This window comes from Peromyscus californicus, unplaced genomic scaffold (genome assembly GCF_007827085.1).
Source record: "Peromyscus californicus insignis strain IS unplaced genomic scaffold, ASM782708v3 Scaffold_6__1_contigs__length_162567912, whole genome shotgun sequence".
Taxonomy (NCBI): Eukaryota; Metazoa; Chordata; class Mammalia; order Rodentia; family Cricetidae; genus Peromyscus; species Peromyscus californicus.
This window is the reverse complement of record NW_026294584.1, coordinates 41,571,519-41,594,832: the sequence shown is the minus strand read 5'-3', so window position 1 is coordinate 41,594,832 and position 23,314 is coordinate 41,571,519. Positions and strand designations below refer to the sequence as shown.

The 23,314-nt window shown below is 42.5% G+C and overlaps 1 protein-coding gene across 1 annotated transcript in view; it reads right to left on the bottom strand.

Moving 5' to 3' along the window:
* The window catches only part of Snd1 (staphylococcal nuclease and tudor domain containing 1), a 421,942-nt gene that overhangs the window by 175,720 nt on the left and 222,908 nt on the right, over positions 1–23,314 (bottom strand). The window contains exon 13 of the mRNA XM_052719698.1: positions 16,440–16,550. Coding sequence (XP_052575658.1) covers positions 16,440–16,550 — 111 coding nt within the window. The remainder of the gene's footprint in view (positions 1–16,439; positions 16,551–23,314) is intronic.

Sequence of the window (23,314 nt, the reverse complement as noted above, 5' to 3'; positions counted from 1 at the left end):
ACCTAACCTCAACAAACCAAATCAGGGAGGACCTGCTCAGCACCACCTAGAATGGCCATGCTTCTCACCTGTAGCTAGCTGGTGCTTTGACAATTCAGTAATCCTCTCTGCCATTCCAGGCAATCTGTCACTCACTCAACTGCTTGAAAGGCTTTTCAAAAACAACACACTCAAGCTTTCCTTTTGTGTGTGCTGTTTCCACCAGTGAACAGTTTCTGAGGGAGACTCTTAAGTGGTATAGATTCCTGTAAGTGAGTGGTACAGTGCCTGTGAGTGGAATAGCTTCCTGTGAGTGGAATAGCTTCCTGTAAGGGAGTGGTACAGTGCTTGTGAATGGTATAGCTTCCTGAAAGGGAGTGGTATAGCTTCCTATAAGGGAGGAGTACAGTGCCTAGAAGTTTCCATAGGGGAATTCATGGTGGTGTAGTTGTTTTTGCATGGCTCCTGTAAATAACCTCAATAAGTTCATGGGTTCACCAAGATGGACTTATGCAACATTCTTTCTGGGATTTGTGGGTATCCTCCATATCTGGAGTGAACAGATACCTATTTTTAAAAAAATTACGCTCATGTATTTGTATGAGCTCATGTATTTGCAATGTATATGTACACCTTCAGAGGTTAAAGGGTTACTTGGGTAGTAGGTTTTGTTCCTTCCACCATGTGGGTCCAGGGGACAGAACCCAGCTAGGTCATCAAGTTACAGCAAGTAATGGGATCTACTTCTAGGAGATATGTCCTGTCTCATCCCAAGAGACTTAATTCAGTCAGGCAGATCAAGGACCTGGCAAGGGAACCACCCCTAGAGAGGCAGGTTCACCTTAAGATACAGTACTTTTTCTTTCCGATATTCCCATCTCCTAGTGCAGTCCCTAGGAGCTGCCAAGGGCTTTAGCAGGGTCTGTTTGCCCTCCTGAGTCCTGACTCAGAAGGAATTAACTATTTCTTCTTTCTTTTGCTTTTGGATGCTGGCCAGAGCCGACACAGGTTTTGGAACTCCTCATTCTTTGGGTTTCTTTATTCTTTTTGTAGAGTTAAAATCCCTGCCACTGGGCCGACCTCTTGGGCTTATCTTTTCCACTCGTCTCCTCTGGGCAGCTGAAGAATTACAGTTTTCCTATAGTGTGTATTTTCTTTTAAACCCTAGTAAATTCTTCTTGTACTTCTGTTTGAGTCTGTTCTTAATTTTTTCATTAAAGAGACCAAGAACCCAAGAGTAGACATCCAACTTCCTCCATATTATATGGTGGGTCAACTGGAACTCCCCAAGATTTCTCTTACTATTTCTTTCCTTCGGTTAAATCTTTTAATTAGTGGAGAGAACAAACCTGCTGCTACAGACCTAGAGAGAATCAATCAGGTTTGGTGTGAAGCACCTTTACCCGCCATCACACTACTCTACATGCTTCCTTACGCCCCTCACCCCCAGAAGTCATATGAACCAGTCTATGTCTACTCTACACTAAGGATAAGTACATAATTAGCAGTAAAAAAGACCATACAGATACTCTCATCCGATGTGTTACTCAAAAGAAGGCATTTCAAAGTTCCTTGTGTGCCAAGGTTACTCTTGAGTTGGAATCAATTGCAAATGGATAGGGGTACTTCCCATCACGACGGGCCTGCTACTTTTCAGGATCCTGTTGACGGCCACTGACTAGGACTGACTGTCAAGGATGGAGTGCTCCCAGTTCTTAGGATGTGCAACTAACAGAACAACAAGTTTAGACAGAAACCAGTGGCTGGAAGCCACAGATGAGGTGCTTCTGCTCCCTAAATCCCCATTTCCACTACCTTTCCTGTCACCAACAGACTCTCCGGATTTGGCCCCTCGGGAATCAGTCTTCAGAAGGCCTGGCAAACTGACTCCCACCTGGACACACCTCACCCCTACAAGGCAAGACAATGAGGCCTCTGAGCACCAGGGGCCTGAATTTGTCTCTTTCCCAAGAAGAACCTTCAAAATAAATAAATATGCCTCTGAAAAGGTAAGTTCATGTCAAAAGGCTGCTGAACTGGTAGCGTTTCCTGGACTGGAAAACAACTCATATACATGAAGAAAAATGCACCGACTAAATTAGAAAGCCAGGCAAGGGCAGCAAGGCATGGTAAGTTACAATTGTGCTTTCTTTCTGTGGCCCCAGACCTGAGACTTAACCAAGGTGAAACATGCAGCTACCAAAGGGAAAACAGAAAATGTGGACAACAATGTAGAAGTAACATTGAAAACAAGAGTTCTTTAAAGCTAAGTCCTAATATTGTTTTTCTTTAAAAATATAGCAAACAAGATGTGTTCAGCTTTGTTCTTAAAAGGTGCGTATCAGATCCTTGCATCCAGGCATTCATTTTGAAAAATCCTCAGATAAGTTGTTTTATGCTTAAGATATGATGGTTAAATTAGATCAATTTCTGGCATGTTCAAAAGGTAACAATGAAGGTGAACTATAACATCAGGCCTGCTTTCCATTATTTAGAGAATACTACTTTTTGTAATCAAGCCTACACAAGACCATACACACTTACTACACTGTATTATCTCTGCACAAACAGAAAAAACTCAAGCTTAATGTTCCCAGACCAACATGGTTGTCAATTTCTGTTCGGTGCCAGCTAAACACAATTAATTGGAATTCTTGACAGCATAGCCAGTTCCTAAAACTTCAAATTATTATTCATATGGATATTTATTTGTACTTACATAAAAAGACCAATAATAGAGGTATAGTGTGCATCAATAGAAGCAAGAACTTTTCCACATAGAACACCATATTCTAAGTAAGATCTGTTTAATCTATAAAGTTGGTACTAACTGGACCACCATGACAAGACTCCGTTCACAAACAAACAAATACAAATCATAACAAGCACACACTCACTTAAAACCCTCCAACAACCCTGACATTTCTCTTTGTGTTAGTTCTTAACAACGAGAAGGAAACTGATAATTCACAGGGGTTAATTAACTCTTCAGGTATTACTACCCAGAAGGCACATGGGACTCAAGCCACAAAGCAAGAGAGATTTGTAAGAAAAGAAAAAGAAATTTGTAAGAAAGAAGTGAATGAACTCACTGTGAGTTTCATTTGCTGAGCAGAGTCACTTTGGTTCTTGTTCACTTACTTCTGCAAAACTGACCCATGAGCCACCTCTAGCCAATTCCCTTCGCCTAGCATAAGGTTGCTGCTACAGAAGGGACATGTGGTAGAGTAAGAATTTGGGGGAACTGGTCTGGGTTAGGGCCAAATCTACATTCTTTGCAAAGCAGTAAATATCCTTATTTCAGTCTTTAAGGACACACCCCAGGACAACTATAAACACTGTATATATGAGATCAAGAAGAGCCAGGCTCTGCTGAGAGCCAGGTGTACTGCCCTGATGTCACTGCTCAGCGTTGCTCTCCCTGGTCATCTCAGACAACCCTCGTTCTGGGGCAGAGCTCCAAGAACACTGTGCACTATATACTGGTAGGTGAGTAAGAGGTATATGTGCATCCAGAGACACCTGGGTGACAGCACAATGACACCAACCCCACATGGCCTTGCCCTGCAGACCACAAGAACAGCTTGAATCTCCTTTCACTAGGCAATGGATGGAACTCTTGACTTCTCAATGTCTTCCTCTGCCTCTGCTTAATAGCTATAGCCCTGCAAAGGAAGGCTGGGATTGAGACGAGCCAGGAGAAGGGAAGCAGTAGGGCAGAACAGCCTGTTCCCCTCAGAAGCTTCATTCTCTGAGAAGCAGCGGTTCAAAGCCAGAAAAACCAGCAGTGTCAAGAATGGATAAAGCTGCCACTGGCCAGGAAGAGCTGGTATGTAGCCAGATACAAGAAAGGGGGTGATGGGGCAGAAGGGGATGAAAATAGCTTTCTAGGTTTCTCCCTGGCCCAGTAAGACAGTTTGGTGCTACAGTGTAGAAGATAATCTCCGTCTGGGTCACTGGAATAGTCTCTGTCTAAGAGTAAGATACAGTCTCCACACACATTAGAGCTATGGTCCTACCACTCCAAGGGATGGCAGGTTGTTATTCTGAACTAATATTTTTTTGTTAAATTACAAATTTTTCAATAAATTTAAAGCACTTATTGCAATCATAAAATGGTTGCTGCACAGTGAATCTTACCATGTGTGCACAAGAGCTTCAGCCAGGGCACTAGAGATATCTATGGCCCGAGGGACAGGAAATTACTTATAATTATTTCTATGGATTTTCCTAGAGAGTAGTAGCCTTTTGTAGGTTTGTAAAGGGACTGCTTTCATACGTAAAAAGATCTAAAGACAATACTATAATGGAAAGTAAAAACAGCCTATGATAGAAAGGATAAGTAGCAGGGAGATGATGGACAAGAAAGGACACCGTGCCAGAAGTCAGGAATGCTTGAACGGAACTCAGCATCCGCATTTTCCCTTGAACTATGTATTTCTGGTCATCGGGTAACAAGAGGCCTCTCAGTTCTCCTCGTCTTAGCTGCTACATGCAGCACTTTCTTCTTTCTTCATAGTGCTCACTCTGTCCTTTTGTAACCCTCTGGGTTCAGGGTCCAGCCCAAGATAACTACACAAATATTTAAAATAAATTCAACAGCCATTTTTGATGATGGGTATTAACGTGGATTCCATATTGCATACCACCATCATGACTTCTATTTCATCATTTCCCTCCTCTGCTTAGATCCCAGAAAGGCCAAGAGGAAACTGAATGGAAATTCTTTTTTGTTATTAATGATAGCAATGGCAACCAAACCCAGGACCTCATGTATGCTAGCAAGGGACATACCCTAAGCTAATGTACCCTTACCATCAAGGAGAAATTTTTATTCTCACAATTTACTTTCATAGGCACCTACCGTGTAGTCCCAATTATATCTTTCTATAATTTCAAACCCACAGGCTTTAACCCAATCAAGTCCATTTCCTCTTATCTACTCTACATACGAGCTTTGTTTCTCTTCCATCTCATCTGACCTTCCAGGTTCTTCACTATAAAATGAAAAGAGTAGTCATATACTTGGGAGCTAAGGAGATGGCTCAGTGGTTAAGACCATTTATTGCTCTTGAAGGAAATCAGAGTTCAGATTCCAGCACTCAAGTCAAGTGGCTCAAAACAACCTATAACTCTAGCTCCAGGGGATCCAACGCCCTCTTCTGGCCTCTGATGGCAACCCATGCATTTGTACATACATATAAGCAGATTTTAAAAAAAAATCAATAAAAAAAATAAGAGTTGTCATTTATCTGCAGCCAGTCTTAAAAACAGATGTCACAGCTAAGTGAGCTGTCTCATGCCTATAATACTAGCACATGGGAGGAGGCAGCAGGAGATTTAGGAGTTCAAGGCCATCCTTGGCTATGTGGTAAGTTTGAGGCCAGCCTAAGCTACATGAACATATGCTATAAATAACAACAACAAAATAACAAACAAAACCCCTGTAGTGGGTGGCTGTTTGAGCACCACCCTTAGTGGGGTAGCAGGTAGCTGAATAAATTCCTTTGATCATTAAGCAGGCTCCATGATTGCTAGCAATATAATCCCATTAAATCCCTGTTTAAAAATAAGAAAAAAAAGCTGCTACGTCCGTTATTTTTAAGCTAAAGCTAGGTTTTGGGGTCAGGTAGTTTCTATGAACTTCTCTGAAACAGTAGTAAAATTGTGCGCGCGCGCGCGCGCGCGTGTGTGTGTGTGTGTGTGTGTGTGTGTGTGTGTGTGTAACTGCTAAGTTTAGTACGGAGCTGTAACTGGCAATAAACAAATCTGCATTGCTTCCTGTTCTAGTCTTCCTTCCTACAGCTAAACTGCAGGCCCTTTGAGGGTTACTTAGGATAACGTCCTTAATGTTTGTTACAGCACTTAACACAGATTTGCCCTTTCATTATTACAGAAACACAAGTTAAAGTGTGCCTAGCAACGCTGAGCAAATAAATGCTTTTTGTTTGTTTGTTTGTTTTTTGTTTCTCTGTGTAACCCTTGCTGTTCTGGAACTTGCTCTATAGACCAGGCTGGCCTTGAACTCGGAGAGATCCTCCTGCCTCCGCCTCCCATGTGCTGAGATTAAAGGTGTGCACCACCACAGCTTGGCAATAAATGTCTTTGCAGAATGCTGAAAACACTTCAAATTACAGACATGGATAGTGCCGGAGTTACTGAAGGGCAACTATTTGAGGCTTGCTGGCTCCCCTGGATGCAGTGTCCTGACCCAAGCTCTAGGGTAGAGTACTATCTCTCCCTCATACCCCAGGGCACTGGATGAGCAGAAGTCTACACAGCAGGGAGGGAGCAACAGAGCTCAGACCACTGTAAACAACAAACAGACCGACCCAATTGTGATGATAAATAACTTAGAAGAAGTAAAAATAATCTCAACATAAAGGTTACAAATCAGAACAAAGAGAACAAAAAGCACTAACCCTCCAACACCTCTCACTGCTTGGGGCCACAGTGATGAAATATGGTGCTTCAGCATGAACTAAACACAGATTTCTGAAACATAGTCACAATAAACAATCCCTTTGGCCTTTCTGCTGGTTCCTGGGTCCTGCAATTCAGAAATGAGGCAGACCAGACCCAGGTGCAGAATGGCAGGTGTGTGTGTTTGGGGGGTGCAGGGAGGAGAACCACTAAGATTATGCAGCTGCATTTTCAACAAAAATGAGTATTACTGATAAGAAAAGATGGAGAGCACACAGACTGGAAATGAGGAAATTGAGTCCTACGGTCTAGAGAGGTGGGCGAACTAATGAGTCAGTAGATATTATGAGGCAGTGAAGCAAATAACAAAGAACTCCAGGTCATCCTCTCATCTAAAACTAATAAAGAGAGAAATGAAGGCACATGCTATTGTGTCTGCAGAGAGGAAAGAGGGAGAGGAGGGCTTACGAGCTCATAGCAGAGGGATGGGTGTGCAGTTGCTGAAGATAAGCAAATGCTACTGGTCCCAGATTAGGATCAAAGGAGTATTAGTGCTAGGTAGAAATAAACGGTCATCAGGAATCAAAAAGGCTCAGAAAGCAGGTTACTTAAAATTGCCTTAGTGACACTGCTTTATAGTTTTTGCTGTCCTGATTACAAAGTCCATCATAAAAACTAGGAAACAATGATTCACAATTCTATTGCAATGTCTTCTGAGTGCTAATACACATATATCTTCCCATTTATACTTAAAATAATGGTACCACTGTGGATAAAGTTTTGTGGGCTCATAATTATTTTCTATAACAAATGGCTAAATGAACACTTCCCTATGCCATTGACTTCTTTACTTCATTTTTAATGGTTCTACAGTAAATCCATCTCATGGATCCATGGTTCATCATTTAATCAATCCTCTATTGCTAGATATCTCCATGAATAGATTATATTCATTATTATAAATAATGCCACAAGGAACAACTTATTCCTAAGATAAATTCAGAGGCATGGAATCACTGCTATGGCACAGAGTGAGGAGGAAGTGATGTATCTTTTGTACCTCCCTTCCCCAGAGGAAACTGGACAGAACACAGTGGCTTCTATGGATACTGGTGGGGAATACTCTTAGATTCAAGTGATTCTTACATGCAGCTCACTCCTCAAATGTATCTTTGGTTGTGCAACTATTTACTTATTCATCTAAATCAACTATATATTGTAAATTCTTGCATTTATCACAATAAACTTGACAAAGTATGTTGCTTAACAGACACAAGGCAGTTATAGAAGTTTTTATATTACTTTAAAAAAATTTCGTCTACTTATATATTATGCAGGGGGACTGAAAGGTAGTTCTGTTCTCTTTCCACTACGTAGTCCAGCAAGTATCTTTACCCAGTGAGCCATCTCACCAGTCCAGTTGTAGAAAAATGTAACGTGTCTTTTGACTTGAGTGCAAAGCAACATATCTTTAGCACAGGTTTTAGAAAATGCTTTTCCAGTGTAAGCTGTGCTGACTTGAACCTGCTGGCATTCTCTGGAGGTTCGGCTCTCTGAAATCGATGCAAAAGCAGGAGGAATGGGAAGTAATCCTTCTCAATTTCTGGGTCCAAAGCAGGAGGGGAACAGAGGCAGCTTAAGATAAAATAGAAATGCACGAGGGAGGTTACTAGAAATTGAGATGCAAAGAAACAGGCAAATGAAAGAAAGCTATGAAGTGGATTCACAAGCAGCTGTAAAATACTGTGCATTGATGGATCAGTGTTTAATTACCCAAATTATCAGCCTTCTAAGAGATTTTCAAGGGTTATAACCACGCAGGCTAGGGATATACCTAATACAATCTCAGCTCTCAGAAGCACTATGCCACCTAGCATTGCAGAGGAGCTGAAGCAAGCAAGCATCTTGGCACCGCCGACTACTCTACATTAGTCAACAGCGCTGGAGGCTGCTCAGAAGCAACAGGACTAAGGAGCTGGAAGCTGCATATGAAGGAGACCAGAGTCAAGAAGAAGAAAAGAGAGTCAAGCATGCAGAGAAATTTAAGCTTGTCTGCTCCCTGCCTTGTTCTCTTTGCTTATAACCATGGTTACAATTGCTAAAGTAATGAAGATGAAATCTGCCATAAAAGGTCACATAATGGGATTTGCTTTACAGTGGTCAGGAATTGTTTACAACTGTGTTCCTCAATCAGTTATCACTTCACCATTACAGTTTATTTCAGATTAAAATTGTATTCAGCATATGATGATGATCTTCAAATGTGTCAATGTTCTCTAGAAGGACCAAGAACTCCACTAAGAGGACAAGAAGAAGGGAAACAATGGACAAGCTGCTCTGAAGAGACCAGCTGCATGTGCTGAAAGAATGGTGACTGTGATCAGATGGTCCAGAAAGGCGAGTCTGGAACAATGTCCTCCGAAGGAATACAATCAGCACAGACTAATGACTGCAGGAAATATTATGTAAGACGTGCTCATTAGCAGCTTAGTATCTGACCATGACTGGCAGAACTCTCCACAAACCTGGCACCCAGGGGAGCAAACCAAGTGAAGGGCTCCAACTTAGCCCCCTGCCCTCAGTCACCAGTGAGCTCTCAGAGCTTGCATCAGAACCAGGGGAGGGGAAGGAAGAGAAGAGGATGAAGGGAGGGAACAGATCCTCTTAATATCCTAAAGGAGAAAACTCATTGGAAATGGAGGCATTATACAGCCCTCCAGAAGTGGCCATTTGTGCTGCCTTAAATGCAGATTGATTACTGCTATTTGGATGTTGAGTGCATCATCTTTTCTGAAGAAAGGGAAAAAGCTAAATTTCCCCACATTCAGCTGTGTCTTCAAATCACTTCCCCACACCAGCTCTTTTAATGTATTTTCCTGTTATCAAATCCACTTGCAATAGCTGATCTACCCTACTCCCCAGCAGTGAACCCCCTCCCCCAAGTCCCCACCATGTGCTGAAGCCAATTAGCAACCTCATGACTGTAACACCAAACTGCAATCCAAAAATAGGGTATGGGGGGGGGGGGGCACCTCCAGAGTTAAAAAGAAAGGAAGCCAGAAGACTGTTTCAGAGAAAGTCCACTCTCCCTTCCAACCTGCTCTGGTATGAGGTAATACAGCTGGAGAAAGAGGCCAGACAATTATTTCTCTACCTCTGCTTTCTATGATGCTCACGCAAAAAGCCAGAGAAGTACCCTGGTGTTACAGGAACTGGCGAATGATCAGGGAAGAGAAAAGCTTCAGGTAAAAGCTGTTTTTAACACTGTTCAGTAGTTCCTGGTTTATTTAAAGAGAATTTTCACTTGTTGAGGTCATTAGATTCAAAGTGAGAAATCTTGGTTTATTTAAAGCTGGACCATTAAACTATGGAGAAGGTAAGAACATAGGCTGAACAGAAAAGATGAATTTCAAGGAGACACTCATGGGAAAATTTAACAGAAATTAGAGATGGGATAGAAAAAGATGTAAGGCAAGCATTGTTAATAATAAATAGGATAAAAAAGGAAGGGCTAAGAAAACAGGCGAGAATGGAGAAGAAACAGGAAAAATAGCAATATCTAGAGATACTACTCAAATTATGTAATGCCCATCCTTCTGAGATTACATGCTTTGTAAAGGGTTGAATCTATTCTCTTTTTTGTTCGTCACTATTATTCTCAACGCCTGTGACCCAGAATATACTTAAAGGAAAAAAAGAGACGACAGAGGAGAAATGAATGCAAAACCATCACATGCAAGACAAAGCAGAGAAGAACAACTCCTCCCGACAGCAAGATCTGCTTCCTTGGAGTTTGGATTAACGCATGCTATCTATATCTTAGGATATGACATAGCAGTTCTAACATCTCAAAATACACAAATATTTGCAGGGAACAACACACATTCAATTTCCACACTAATTTTCTTATGGGTTGTCCAGTGATGAAATTTGCTGCTTTTTCAGCTCAAGATCTTTAACAACTGGAAATACATCATACAAGTACATTGACTTCTTTTGTTACTAAGTCATGATGTTTACATTGCTATCTGTCTATTTACTATTTATTTATCACGCACGTGTGTGTGTGTGTGTGTGTGTGTGTGTGTGTGTGTGTGTGTGTGTGTGTGTGTATTGTAGGGGGATCAAAGGACAACTCTCGGGAGTTTCCCTTTTCACTCTGTTGAGGCAGGGGGTTTCCTGTTTCTATGTTGCATAACTGCATACTCCAGGCTGGATGCCCATAGGCTTTTGGGTGACTCCCAGTTTCTATCTTCCATCTCGAGCATGAGTGCTAGGATCGCAAATGTCTACATTACATTAGTCTTTTAAAATGTGGGTTCTGGGTATTCAATACAGGCCTTCAAACTTGCTCAGCCAGTTTTTAGTCCACTGAGCCATGTTGCCGGCTCCATTTTATCTTGGTTTCATGGTGCTGAGTATTGACTTTGAATCCTGTGCATACTAGAAATGGGCTCTACCATTGAGCTACACCCTCATCCTCCAAAGGTGTATTCTATTCTGTTCCTAAAATCAGTAAGCAGAGGACAGTACAACTGAAGATACAGCATGGACGACTTCACCTTTTTTATTCCTTTTGTTTTTAGAGGCATGACTTTTTCCTACTTCTTGAAAGTTTCTAGAAAACTCCCTTCAGGGAAGCAGCTCTGACTGAGCAGGTATAGAACAAGGACGTTTCTCTCCCAGTGGCCCTGAAAAGACTTCAAGAGACTTACAATATGCATTCACTAAGTGATGGCTATCAATGCGAGGATACTGGGAAGACCACCAGGAGTCACGTGATGAGAGCTGTATCCCTCCTAATAATGCCCACTGAAATTGGCTTAGCAAAGGAAGAGTCATCAAGCATACAACCTTTGATCCGACACTGATAGCAATGTTAGTAGAATTTCCTAGAGTTTCAGGTAGAGAAGCCTACAACTTCCTGTTGTACTGCCAATCATACTGAAAAAAGCAAGAGGCTGGTGCCTGTGGGGTTTGGAGACTGGAGAGACAGAACTCAGCAAGGCAGGAGCACTTGTTTTTTGTTGTTCTAAAGAGAGAGTTTGCTCAATCAGAAAAATGAGTTCTTGAGGGAGCCACGCAGAGCAGAGAGAAAGGCAGGTTTATGCTTGCCTCTCAGAGACTAAGGACAGCGCCAGGTTCCCAAGCTTGCAGTGTGTCATGAAGAGATGGAATACACACGAAAAGATATGGGAAGGCCTGTCACCCTAACTTCATCTCATATGTCCAAAATGAGTCTCAACTCATTTCAATCTGTTCAGATGCTAGATCGCTCAGTACAATTGTTTTCCCACAGTCAAGCTGGGGCATCGATTTCTTTTCTGGATATATACATCTGACCTTGAAATCACAAAATCTGAGATGAAAAAGCACCTTAAATGAATAAAGCCCTAACTTCTGTTTTTCTGCAATAAGCTACAGACTCTAATAGATTCCAGAAATAATTAAAATACTAGGTTGTAAGCTATGCATGACAGTACATGCCTTTACCCCCAGCATTTGAGAGATACTACATAGGAGGACTATCTTCCTTTGTTGTCATTGCTTTGTTTGTTTTGTGAGATAGGGTCTTACTATGTAGACCAGGGTGGCTTTGAACTTCCATTCCTCCTGCTTAAGACCCTCAACTGCTAGGCCTACAGGCACATTACTGTTTAGAATATTATAGTTCTAAAGAAAGATCTGGTTAGCTATAGGAGGGAGAACACACATTAATGTTATTCCCCAATTGTACAGACCCCAAGAAAGCATGGCACCAGCTAGGCTTTGATCTGACTCCAGGCGTTACCAGCTGGTCTTAAATGTGAATAACATGTTCACTAAAAGCCCACATGGAAAGGTAGGTGTGGTGGCCCACGCCTGTAACCCCAGCACTCTACAGATGGAAACAGGCAGACCTCCACATCTGGCCACCCTCGGCGAGTCTGAAGCCAGCCTATGCTACATGATCAACAAGAAAAGCCCACAGTGAAGGCGTCTCCCATGGGGATGAAAATCTCATGCTGGCCTTTGCAAAATCAAACTGGATGTGTTACAGCAAATAGAGGGGATGCAATATGAAACATTTTTATAGCACTGTCAGGAGAAATGCTTTGGGGTAGGGGCTTGGAAATACTTCAAAAGGAAGCAACGGGTACTTCCTCCAGGAGTCAGAAGCTCTGGCTAAAGTTTAGAACCCTCGTCCAGACTAGCACAGCAAACCGACGTGGGGGTTAAACATTAGAACCATCCAGACAACAACTGATTATGGGTCGCTCCCTAGGGGTCCACGTGATGCCTCAAAAAGGGAAACAAATCCAGGTGTGTCTCGGTGAACCATGGGTCAAGTGCACCTAAATTATTTCTGTAAAGAATTCCAAGGACAAACAACTTGGAGCTGTCAAACTCTGGGACAAAAATCAAGGGCTTCTCAATAGAGCCCAGGAGAGAAACAAGGCCCGAGAGTACCCCATGAAATGCCAAAACCTTATCTTTCCTGGACACAAGGTGATGAGGGAGGAGGTGGCTGATGACAGACACCTGAGCTAGAAAGGAAGGCTACCTTTGGGGAATTAACAGGCTTATTTATTCTTTAAACAAAGAGCTGTGGCTTCCTTTAGATGGGCCAGGCATTTGAGACATAATGAGGGTTGCCCATAAGCAGACAAGCAGCTGAATGAAGGCTGCTCAAAGGGTCAGCAAGCTGAAGAGAGAGCAAAGGAGAGCTTGTTGCAAGCAAGCAAGCCGATACACTGGAACACAACTGGCTGGCTGACCGCACCGTGGTGTCCACCCTTTCCTTCTCCTCACCTGAACACCCAGGGAGTGCCTAAGTAGCACCCCTTGAGCTCCTACCAGAAGACAGCCTGAGAAGGGCTGGTAGATCACAAGCACTTGCAGAGGAAGAGGAGGAGCTGCCCAGAGAGCCAGGACAAAGCTCATCAACTCCTAGGCAGGCAGCTGTACTGACCCGAGAAGTCAGAGAAGTTAGCAGGCTGCCCTTTTCCCAAAGCTTACAATGTTCCTCTAAAAGGATTACTGGCCAAGCAGCACACTGGAAAGCAAAGTCAATGGAAGAGCATGCTGTGCCACTGCCGATCCCACCAGCGATAACCCGATAACCCGAGAAGAGCAGATAACCAAGGTCAGGGGCTAGGAAATCTGTGGCCATCGACACCACTGCGGGAAGAGACTAATGAAAATGACAGCCTTGTACGAACCTGAAGAGCTTCAGAGTGGATGACTGACAGGGATGCAGCAGATGTTACTAATTTGGCCTTTGCTAAAGTGTTAGATATAGTAGCTCAAGACATTTTCCTTGGGAAATTAATTCAAACTGGCTTGGTTCAGTACACAATCACTGAAGATTAAAAAGTGGCTGAAGGAATGATAAACAAAAGACAGTCCATGTTGGGAGAGACTTGGGGTCAACACCAAAGCCTTTCTTGTTGAGGGGTTCTATTCATGGCCCAGCAAAGGAGTAAACAACTCACTAATGAGATCTGCAGAGGACTCTAAGCTGGGAGGTAGAGAAACCTAATCGACAGGGCACCAAATCACACAGCAGAGTTCAACTGGAAACATGAAGCTAATCCATCTAGGGAAAAACAGCCCTAAACTTGGATAATATTCAATAGACAGGCAGGATGTGGGACAGAAGCAGCATGTACAAAAAGCTCTGACAAGCTGTGAGTTAGTAACAGAGGCAAAGATGGGGACATAGAGAAGGTGTCATGGGGGAGGAAGGGTGAACTGATGGCAAGCTAAAATAAAACAGTGTCAGCAGATAGGTGATTTGGGACAGAGACTGGCTTGATCGTTTGGAAAACAAGTCCACTCTATACGAGAAATCTTTCTGAATGGCTACAAACCCATCATCACTACCTAGTGGGAATCCTGGTCTTTCTTGACTCTCCTTTTTTATCTGGCTGAGGGTTATCATCTAGGATATGGCCTTGGGCCATCATCCTAGGGATCACTGACAATGGTGCTCCAAAGGAAAACCCACTCCAGCTCATCTCGGTTGTTCTTCCTAATCCTTTACAGGGCCTGTATTGCCTTCAGGCAATGCCTCCCGGCCTTGGGGAAGTGGTTAATTTCTCTCCATTTACTCAACCAGCAACTGTGCAAGGACCTAGAAGCCAATTTTTCCACCATCAGTCTGAAAGTAATGGCTCAACACAATTATCCCTAGGTAGCTCACTGCTTTAGCAAGCAAGCATCTTGTTACATTACTTCAGCACAAAATCTGCACTAAAGAGGCTTGTTTTCTTCTTAAAACCCAAATCTCCCCCAAATTTCCTTATATATGTATACTCATTAAACAACACTCAAACAATCCTCACACTGTGGCTATTTCTAACAGTGTAATAAGAGCTGACTCCAGCTTCCCTTTCCTAAGCTCCTTTGCAGATTATTTCCATGCCCACCTGCCTGTTAGAATTAGGCATTCACTTGCAGCACGGTGAACTCAGACCTAGAAATATGGTCATATATCCCACCATTCTGCTTGGTGGTCCTTACACTGTAAATGCCTCACGTGCTCTTCAAGTTGCTATCAGATCAGAATGGGCAAGGTGCCCATTGGCCCACCCCATGAATTCCACCCATTTGGTGAAGGTCTGTTTCCTGAAGGGGCTAGCCTGTATAGTATTAAGAAAAGTGTACCCACACTTCCATCATGGTGTTTTTGAGCCCACTGTATTCATATAATACTGGAGGGGAGAGATGCCCACCTATCTTTGAGAAATACCCATTATGAATCTATACCACATTATTACTGTATTACTATTATTTGAGACAGAGTCTATGTATAACCAAAGCTGGCCTGGAACTTACTGTAAAGCCCAGGCTGGAACTCAAGAGTCTCTTGCCTCAACCTACCAAGTTATAGACACAGGGAGCCTTATTTTTTAATGGTTACTAATAAGCATCATATCAAAGATATGAAACAATTCATTTTTAGGCTGGACAATTGAGAAATGCCTACAAGAAAGAATCAGCAAAGTCCCAACAGGCTGACAGGCTGAGTTCTCTACTGGCATTCTGTGTGACACTCTATCAGGATGTGACATAGCATTAGAGGTAAATGAAGGGTATGAGGACAATGTTCTAGGCCAAAGAGCAAGAGAAATTATCTCAATGACAAGGTGTGAAACCAAAATTAGGTAATATGTGCCCAACTCAAGCCTTCTCTAACACAATGCACAATCTCACAATGACCAAACTTTTTAACTAATAGGTCCTGGAGGCCATGGAAGAACTGCTGAGTGTGGTAAAGCCACGCAGTCACTCTGATACAATGGAGATAGTTTGTGGAGTCTACACAGACTGCTGAGATATCCACATCAGTTCAGCAGAAAAAGTTCAGTTCTTGCTGCTTCCCAAGAAGTTTGAAAACCATGGAACTACTAGCTCCATCGACTAAAGTCTCTCTGAGTAGGAGCCTTGAGGCATGTCAATGGCAAGAAACCCAGCTGAGCACTACGCTTCTCCTCAGGGGTAACCAGCCATAGGGATGAAGGACAAAAGGAAAATGTCACAGGGCTTCTCAAATGCTCTCTTGCCAGCTGTCAGAAGGGTTTGAAACCAAAACTCATTTCCTAATAAATGTTTTCATTTCCTCTGTACACGACAAAAGGTCTAGAGGTGATAAATGGGAGAGGCGAAAGGGGAGAGGAAGGGAGGGGAAGCCTCTGAAGGAAAGCACAGAGCCAAATGCATTGCCCACGTAAGCTGGGTTTCCATGATAGTCCAGGAATGGTGATGATCATCAGACATGAGGTGCTCACTCACATCCAGGCTTCATTCCTTTTATAATGTCAACCGAGGGTGGCCACATTTTATATGCTACCGACTGGGGAGGAGAGGCATGGAGGCCTAAGTTTTATCAAAGCTTTAAACAAGTTTTCTTGTTTTCCACTGGCAAAAACTGGACTACAGAAATTATTTAAGCTCTAGCTGTATATTATTTCTAATCAGGCAGAGGCACAAGAGTGACACAGAAAAGAAGTGCTGCTATGGGTCTCTATATGTTTAGTAATTTCTCAACTTACCTGGCCTCTGCGGCCAGCAGCTCATCATAGTGTGAGGATCTCTGGTCATCATCCTGCCGGTATCTGATCACTGTGGCTAGGCCTTTGCTGACAAGAGCCTCAGCAATGTTTCTGCAACAGAAAAGAGAGGTCAGTGAACACTGGGGCTGCACATGGGACTCAGTGAACAGAAACAGTAGGAGCACCTGGAGGTCACAAGGCATTCTGGCAGGAGGAGGGAGAGGCTGAGCATGTTAAGACCAGTGTGCTGCTAAGCTGGAATCCAAATAGAACAGAACAAAGATCTTCCAGCTCAGCATTTTTCTCGTTAGTAGCATCAGATCTACATCAATCCAAATATAAAACCAGCAGAAACTATCTGTAAGAAGCCCACATTAGGCTGGGCTATTTACAGAATGTTATAAACAAGCCACTACCCTGAAGGAAATCTGCTCTAAACTATCAAGCACACAAGATAAAAAATGAGCACATCCAAGCACGACCTACATTTCTCAGTCTCCTTCTCAGCCCATAGGAAAAGCTAGAAGATGCCTAGTTGTACTTCCACAGTGTTGCAAACACTGGCGGAACAAGACAGTCAACACGCTTCTCTTCTCACAGCTCCCAACAGTAGATCATCCACCTTCAGGAGGCTTGGAGAAGAGCCAGGAATGAACTGGGCAGAGGGAACGGCAGAAAATAGGCATTCTGGTAGAAGAGAGCCAGGTGGGGGGGGGACAAAAGGAGGAGGAGGAGGAGGAGGTGGAATGGAAGAAGGCTAAGACCCGAGGTAACAAGGTTTGCAACAACATTCCAACTGATGACAGACCTCAGATGAGAATCCATCTTCAAGTAATTCTCACACACACTGTGCCCACTACAGAATGAGACATGCCCCTTTAAATCGTGTCCAACTACTATCCTGAGAATAATGCACTGGGAATGGCACTCAAATGACCAATGAAGCTCTTTTGCATGGTTTCTCCCCAACCTGGAAAGAGAACTTTCAAACAGCCGGGTGGTGGTGGCGCACGCCTTTAATCCCAGCACTCGGGAGGCAGAGGCAGGCGGATCTCTGTGAGTTCGAGGCCAGCCTGGTCTCCAAAGCGAGTACCAGGAAAGGCGCAAAGCTACACAGAGAAACCCTGTCTCAAAAAACAAAAAAAAAAACAAAAAACAAAAAAACAAAACAAACAAACAAACAAACAAAATTTTAAAAAGACTTAACAATATCAAATGTTGAAAAGTAAGAGACATGATATTACTGAGGGAGAGTGGTGGTTATGTCTTTCTTTGTGTCTGTCATAATTACACCAAAGGCCCCACTCACACCATCTGGTTAGCTGCCCTTTAGGGAGAGGGTACAGTAAGCAATAGGCTACTGTGCCATATGCTACGATTTAGTACTGCTTGAAAATGTAGTTTAACTCTTAACACGCTGGTGATCCTCAGAACGTGATACATAGCGTGGGGACGCTGGCAGCTCGACAGAGCAGTACCTGTGCATGTTTAAACCACGTAGGATTCTATTCATCTAGACCTAGGAGAGCAGACTTTGCAAAGAAGCAGCACAAAATATGACAGTAAAGTTAAGGAGGGAAAGATGCTGTGGCTGGTTCTGTTCTCATTATATGCCCCTCTGCTGCCTGTTTATCTGCTGCCAGCATGATATTAATATCTCCAAACCACCATGGAATTAGCACTTCTTAAAATCCACTCCCACAAAGAGGCTGCTCTGCTGGCCACCCCGTCTCCTGAGTCACTGCATAGGCATGCTGGCAAATGCTGTCATTATCACAGAGTTGTGTTTGGCAGCACAGAGAAAGCAACAGCCCCAAATCAGCAGATGTAGACATTGATTCATGGCGAGGATTTTAACTAAGGTTGTCACCAAGGGGCCCTACTAGGGCAGTAGAGTGGCTACACCCACCAAAGAGCCAGCAAGCTAGAAGGCTAGGGAGTGGCTTGCAAGACAATTCCACTTGAGACAGGTTATGGTGTCTTGGTGATTTTAAATGCCAAGAGAGTAAAGAAATGTTTGTTACTGCATCCTGAGTTACTGAGCACTGACATTTTACAGTCCATGCATGAGGTCTAGAGGACAAAGCTGGAATGGCAGAGCAAGCAAGGAAATTTTCATAAAAACAGGCTTCAATGTAAAAGTCTGGAGACTATGAAGCAAAACACTGCAAATGTCTAATGATCCAGTCCTGTTAATGCACTCAAATTAATTCCCAGAATTACTGAGTACCTGCCAGGCCAATAGAGACCATGGGTACAACCTTTCCCTACTTATCATCCTTGCCCTCCTCATCCATCCGCAAATGTTTGCAAACCAATTGAAGCCTGCCACACAACTTTCAGAGGCCTTAGATTCCCAATTCACTCCACACCCTACCCACTACTTTCCTTCTCCCTCCCCCTAAAGCTCAGCAGCTCTTAGCTTCTTTTCCTAATTACGGATTTTCCCTGAAGGAACAGTTGCCAGTGCTCAGCAACAGGAGAGTAAAAACACAGGAGATAATAGCAATCTCATTACTGAGTATTTACTACATTCCAGGCATGTGAGAGTCACATGCATTTCTTCGTGGTGATAAAGTATCAGAAAGCATCATGCTATAACAGTGCAACTATTAACTCACTGTCTGTCTGCCCTGACAGACAATGTGCTCTGAGTGTGCAGGGCTCCTGGCTATCTTGCTTTATACTTCATTTCCCAGCACAGCCCTGTGCACAAGGTGGAGAGAGAGAAAGAGAGAGAGAGAGAGAGAGAGAGAGAGAGAGAGAGAGAGAGAGAGAGAGAGAGAGAGAGAGAGAATGTTTTGTGGAATTAGCTTGTTTAGAATAAAAAGAAATTTTTAAAGTGGAAAAATTACAGCAAGTTAGTTTGTTTTAAAACATCCAGAAAATTGATATACTTGCTAAAGCATAAGAAAATCTCCTAGTCATTCTGTAAATACAGTGCTGGAATTCTAAAAGGATTTCCTTAGCCAAGTTTGGCTAGCACAGAAGGAAAAAAAAAGGACAAGAAGTTTTATAGGCTTTCTCTACTTTTTCTGTCTCTTTTCCATTATTCGAGACCACAACTAGAAAAAAGAATGGGAGAGAGCACAAAGAGAATTCGTCTAGACATAGCACTTGACTGTATAGTTTATTTCTTCTGGCTGCTAACAAAATGCCAGGAGATTCTCTCCTGGCAAAAGACAGCTTAGAACCTAACAGGAGTGCATTAATCAGGTGCCCAAGTAAATAAAAAGACAACATTAAGCCATATTCTGTAACATTATATCATTTTCTTGAGTGTGCCAGTAATTCCACCACAATTATAAGTCAGGCACAATGGCTAATTCACAATCAGCATATAAAAAGAGATCTAACACAACCTTGGCTGTCTAACATTATATCATCCCTCTCTGTATTGGCTAGAAAGAGAATTAATGCTGGGATTGAAATGCTTTCCCAAACGAAAGGAGACATTAAGAGCGCTATCAAACATGAACTGTTGGCGTAATGCAGAATCAGGTGTTCACAGAAAACACATGGGCATGGGGTCATAAGCAGGCTTTCATCTTCTTTCTCGTCTCCATCACCCACTCCTTTCCACACTACAAGCAGATTATAGGAAGCCTAACTTCCCTTCAGAAGACAGTTTCAAACCATTAGTTCCTACAGACTACAAATGTGGACAAAGGTACATTAAGCCCATGAAAGAGAATTAAGAACTTAAAAAGTAAAATTTTAACTACAGGAAGCTCTAAGCATTTAAACATGTTTTTGATTACCTTTCCCATTGTCTCCCTAGACCTCAATATTGAAAGTAACAAAAAAAAAAATACATTAATGAGTAAGATAATTGTCTACAATTGCTTGGATGGCTTCACAATATATGTGTATAATTTCTTTTTCAAAAATAATTTATTTTTACTTTATATAAATTGGTGTTTTGCCTGCAAGTATGTCTGTATGTGGGAATCAGATCCCCTGGAACAGGAGTTACAGACAGTTGTGAGCTGCCCTGTGGGTGCTGGGAATTGAACCTGGGTCCTCTGGAAGAGCTGCCAGTGCTCTTAACCGCTGAGCCGTCTCTCCAGCCCCTGTGTATAATTTCTTAAGTCCATGGAGTTCCAGCAAAGTCGCACATCCTACACAAAGAAGGCATAGCTCTCTCTGAAGCATTCGAAAGCAAGGCCTGATCTGTTCTGCTCTCCTCTCCTACTATTTGAGTGCGTAATTCCTATAAATCACGCCATTTTCCCACATTCACAAGGAAACAAAATTAAGATGTTAGCAGACACATCACTATCATGTAACCACAAATCAACTATTCTAATGGAACACTTACAAAGGAAAGAACCTACAGTACTAGTTCATGGGTATACGTGGGAGACACAGCTGAAGATCACTAATAGATAGATGCCTGACACTAAAGACAGCACTGAAGCTAAGCAGCAGCTACTCCTCTGTATTCATGGTTCCACATGTGTGGAATCCAACTAACTTCTGGATGAAAATATTGACAAAAACAAAAAGTTGTGTTTATTACTTAACATGTAATGACATTTTCTTCATCATTATTCTCTAAACAATACAACTTAACCACTTAGCAGTATTTATACTAGATTAATAACAGTATAAGTAAACTGGGGAAGTTTAAAGTATACAGTAGGATATGTATAAGCTATATACAAACACTGTGATGTTTTATATATATGCCTTGGCTCAGGATTTTGTGGATTTTGGTGTGGTTGGGGGTGGTGAAGTATCCTACAGTCAATCATCCACAAACATCAAGGAACAACTGTACATTTAGGGTATGCTGTATTTTTCAATCCCCCACCCCTTCACTTACACATATTTACCCATGACGAAGCTTAATTTGTAAATTAGGTACAATAGGAGATATGGTAATAACAAAACAATGATTAAAAAGATACTGTAATAAAAGTTACATAAGGGGCTGGAAAGATGGCTCAATGGTTAAGAGTACTGGCTGCCCTTCCAGAGGATCTGGGTTCAATTCCCAGCACCCACAAGGCAGCTCACAACTCTAGTTTCAGGGGATCTGACACCCTCACACCAATGCACATATAATAAAAATAAATAAATTATATTTTTAAAAGTTACATGAATGTGGTGTCTCAAAATACTCCTTTATGTTTTCACTTGTTTTACTTTAAAAGGAGAACTTATAACCTCAAGCCTTTGGGAGACTGAGACAGAAGACTGCCCAATTTGAAACCAGCCTGGCCTACAGTATGAGATCATCTCAAAAGAAGCATGTTGCAGCGTTTCTTCCAATATCTGAATTGCTGGCATCACTGCTATCGTGGTTTGCAGGACCTAATAAGTCAAAATAATAATTACCTGAAGGCAAACACACGGCATTATCACAACATTCAACTAAAAAAATCAAGATGCCTACTAAATGGCAAATGGGGGACAACACACACAGTGTGCATACAATATACATGGGGGGCAGCACACACACAGTGTGCATAGAATGTACAAGGGGGCAGCACACACACAGTGTGCATAGAATGTACAAGGGGGCAGCACACACACAGTGTGCATAGAATGTACGTAGGGGCAGCACACACACAGTGTGCATAGAATATACAAGGGGGTAGCACACACAGTGTGCATAGAATGTACCAGAGGGCAGCACACACACAGTGAGCATAGAATGTACAAGGGGGCAGCACACACACAGTGTGCATAGAATGTACGTGGGGGCAGCATATGCAGTGTGCATGGCAAGGTCAGAGACAACTCCTATTGTGAGCAGCGTGGCGCAGGATGGTGAGGTTTCATGACTCAGAACGGTGCCTGATCTAAACTTACAAATGATTACTTCTGAATTCTGGACTATAGTTGACCATGAGTAGTGGATACTATAGGTAAAGAGGGGTGTTGTAATTCAGATTCAGGTGATTGGTTAAGGTTCTGTATCTCTTTAAAATGGAACCACCTCTGTCTTTTCTTTGACAACATGGAGTTGAGTTTTGTTTTGCTTTGGAGACAGTCTCTCTGTGTATTCCTTGGCTGGTCTGGAACTCATAGAGAGCTGCCTGCCTCTGCTCCCAAGAGCTGACATTAAAGGCATGTGCCACCATGCTTAGTAGAATCAGCATTTTTGAAAGCTGATAGGACAGGTGTTTTGTCTTGTCTGTTCCTTTGTAATGAGACAACTCATGTAAATAACACACTGGTAATGGTATATTTGATAACTTGGTTAGAATAGTATCTGCCAGACATCTCTACTGTAAAGTTACTCTTCCTCTCTGTATTAATAGGCAGTTTGTGAAGAAGCACTGTGAACTATATAATTTTATCCCTCATCACTCCCAAGTTATTCACTGATTTAGCTCTCTAAGTGTCAACTCACAGGATCTCATCTTACACAGAGTTATAATCTGCCGCTATTGTTCTTTGTTTTGGTATTAAATTATTCCCAACATGGAAATAAGGACATGCTGGCTCCAGTGCCCTTTGGACAGGTCCCCTATCAGTGTTTGAGTATTTCCTTTCTTCTAGCATGACATGTTTCAGGCTTATCTTGTATATCTTCCCTAGCTCTGAGATTAGCATTTATCTAAGGAGCCCACACTACAATTTGTACTTATTTCTGCATACATTTATTGAAAAACCATACGTGGCAGTCATGAAAACAACATGGCTCTTAGATCTCTGACCACAGAAAGCATAACTGACTGACAACTGCTGTGCTCTGAAATCCATCACTCCTCCCCCTTTTTTTTAGCCCAGGCTATGTTTCCCATCATCCAATAACAGCCCAGCAGGGACATTAAGGCAGCCCCACTACTGAGAGACTTCAGACTCCTCTGACACTTAATTTGGACTTGAGGACTCTCTTAGTCAGCTAGAACAGAATGCCT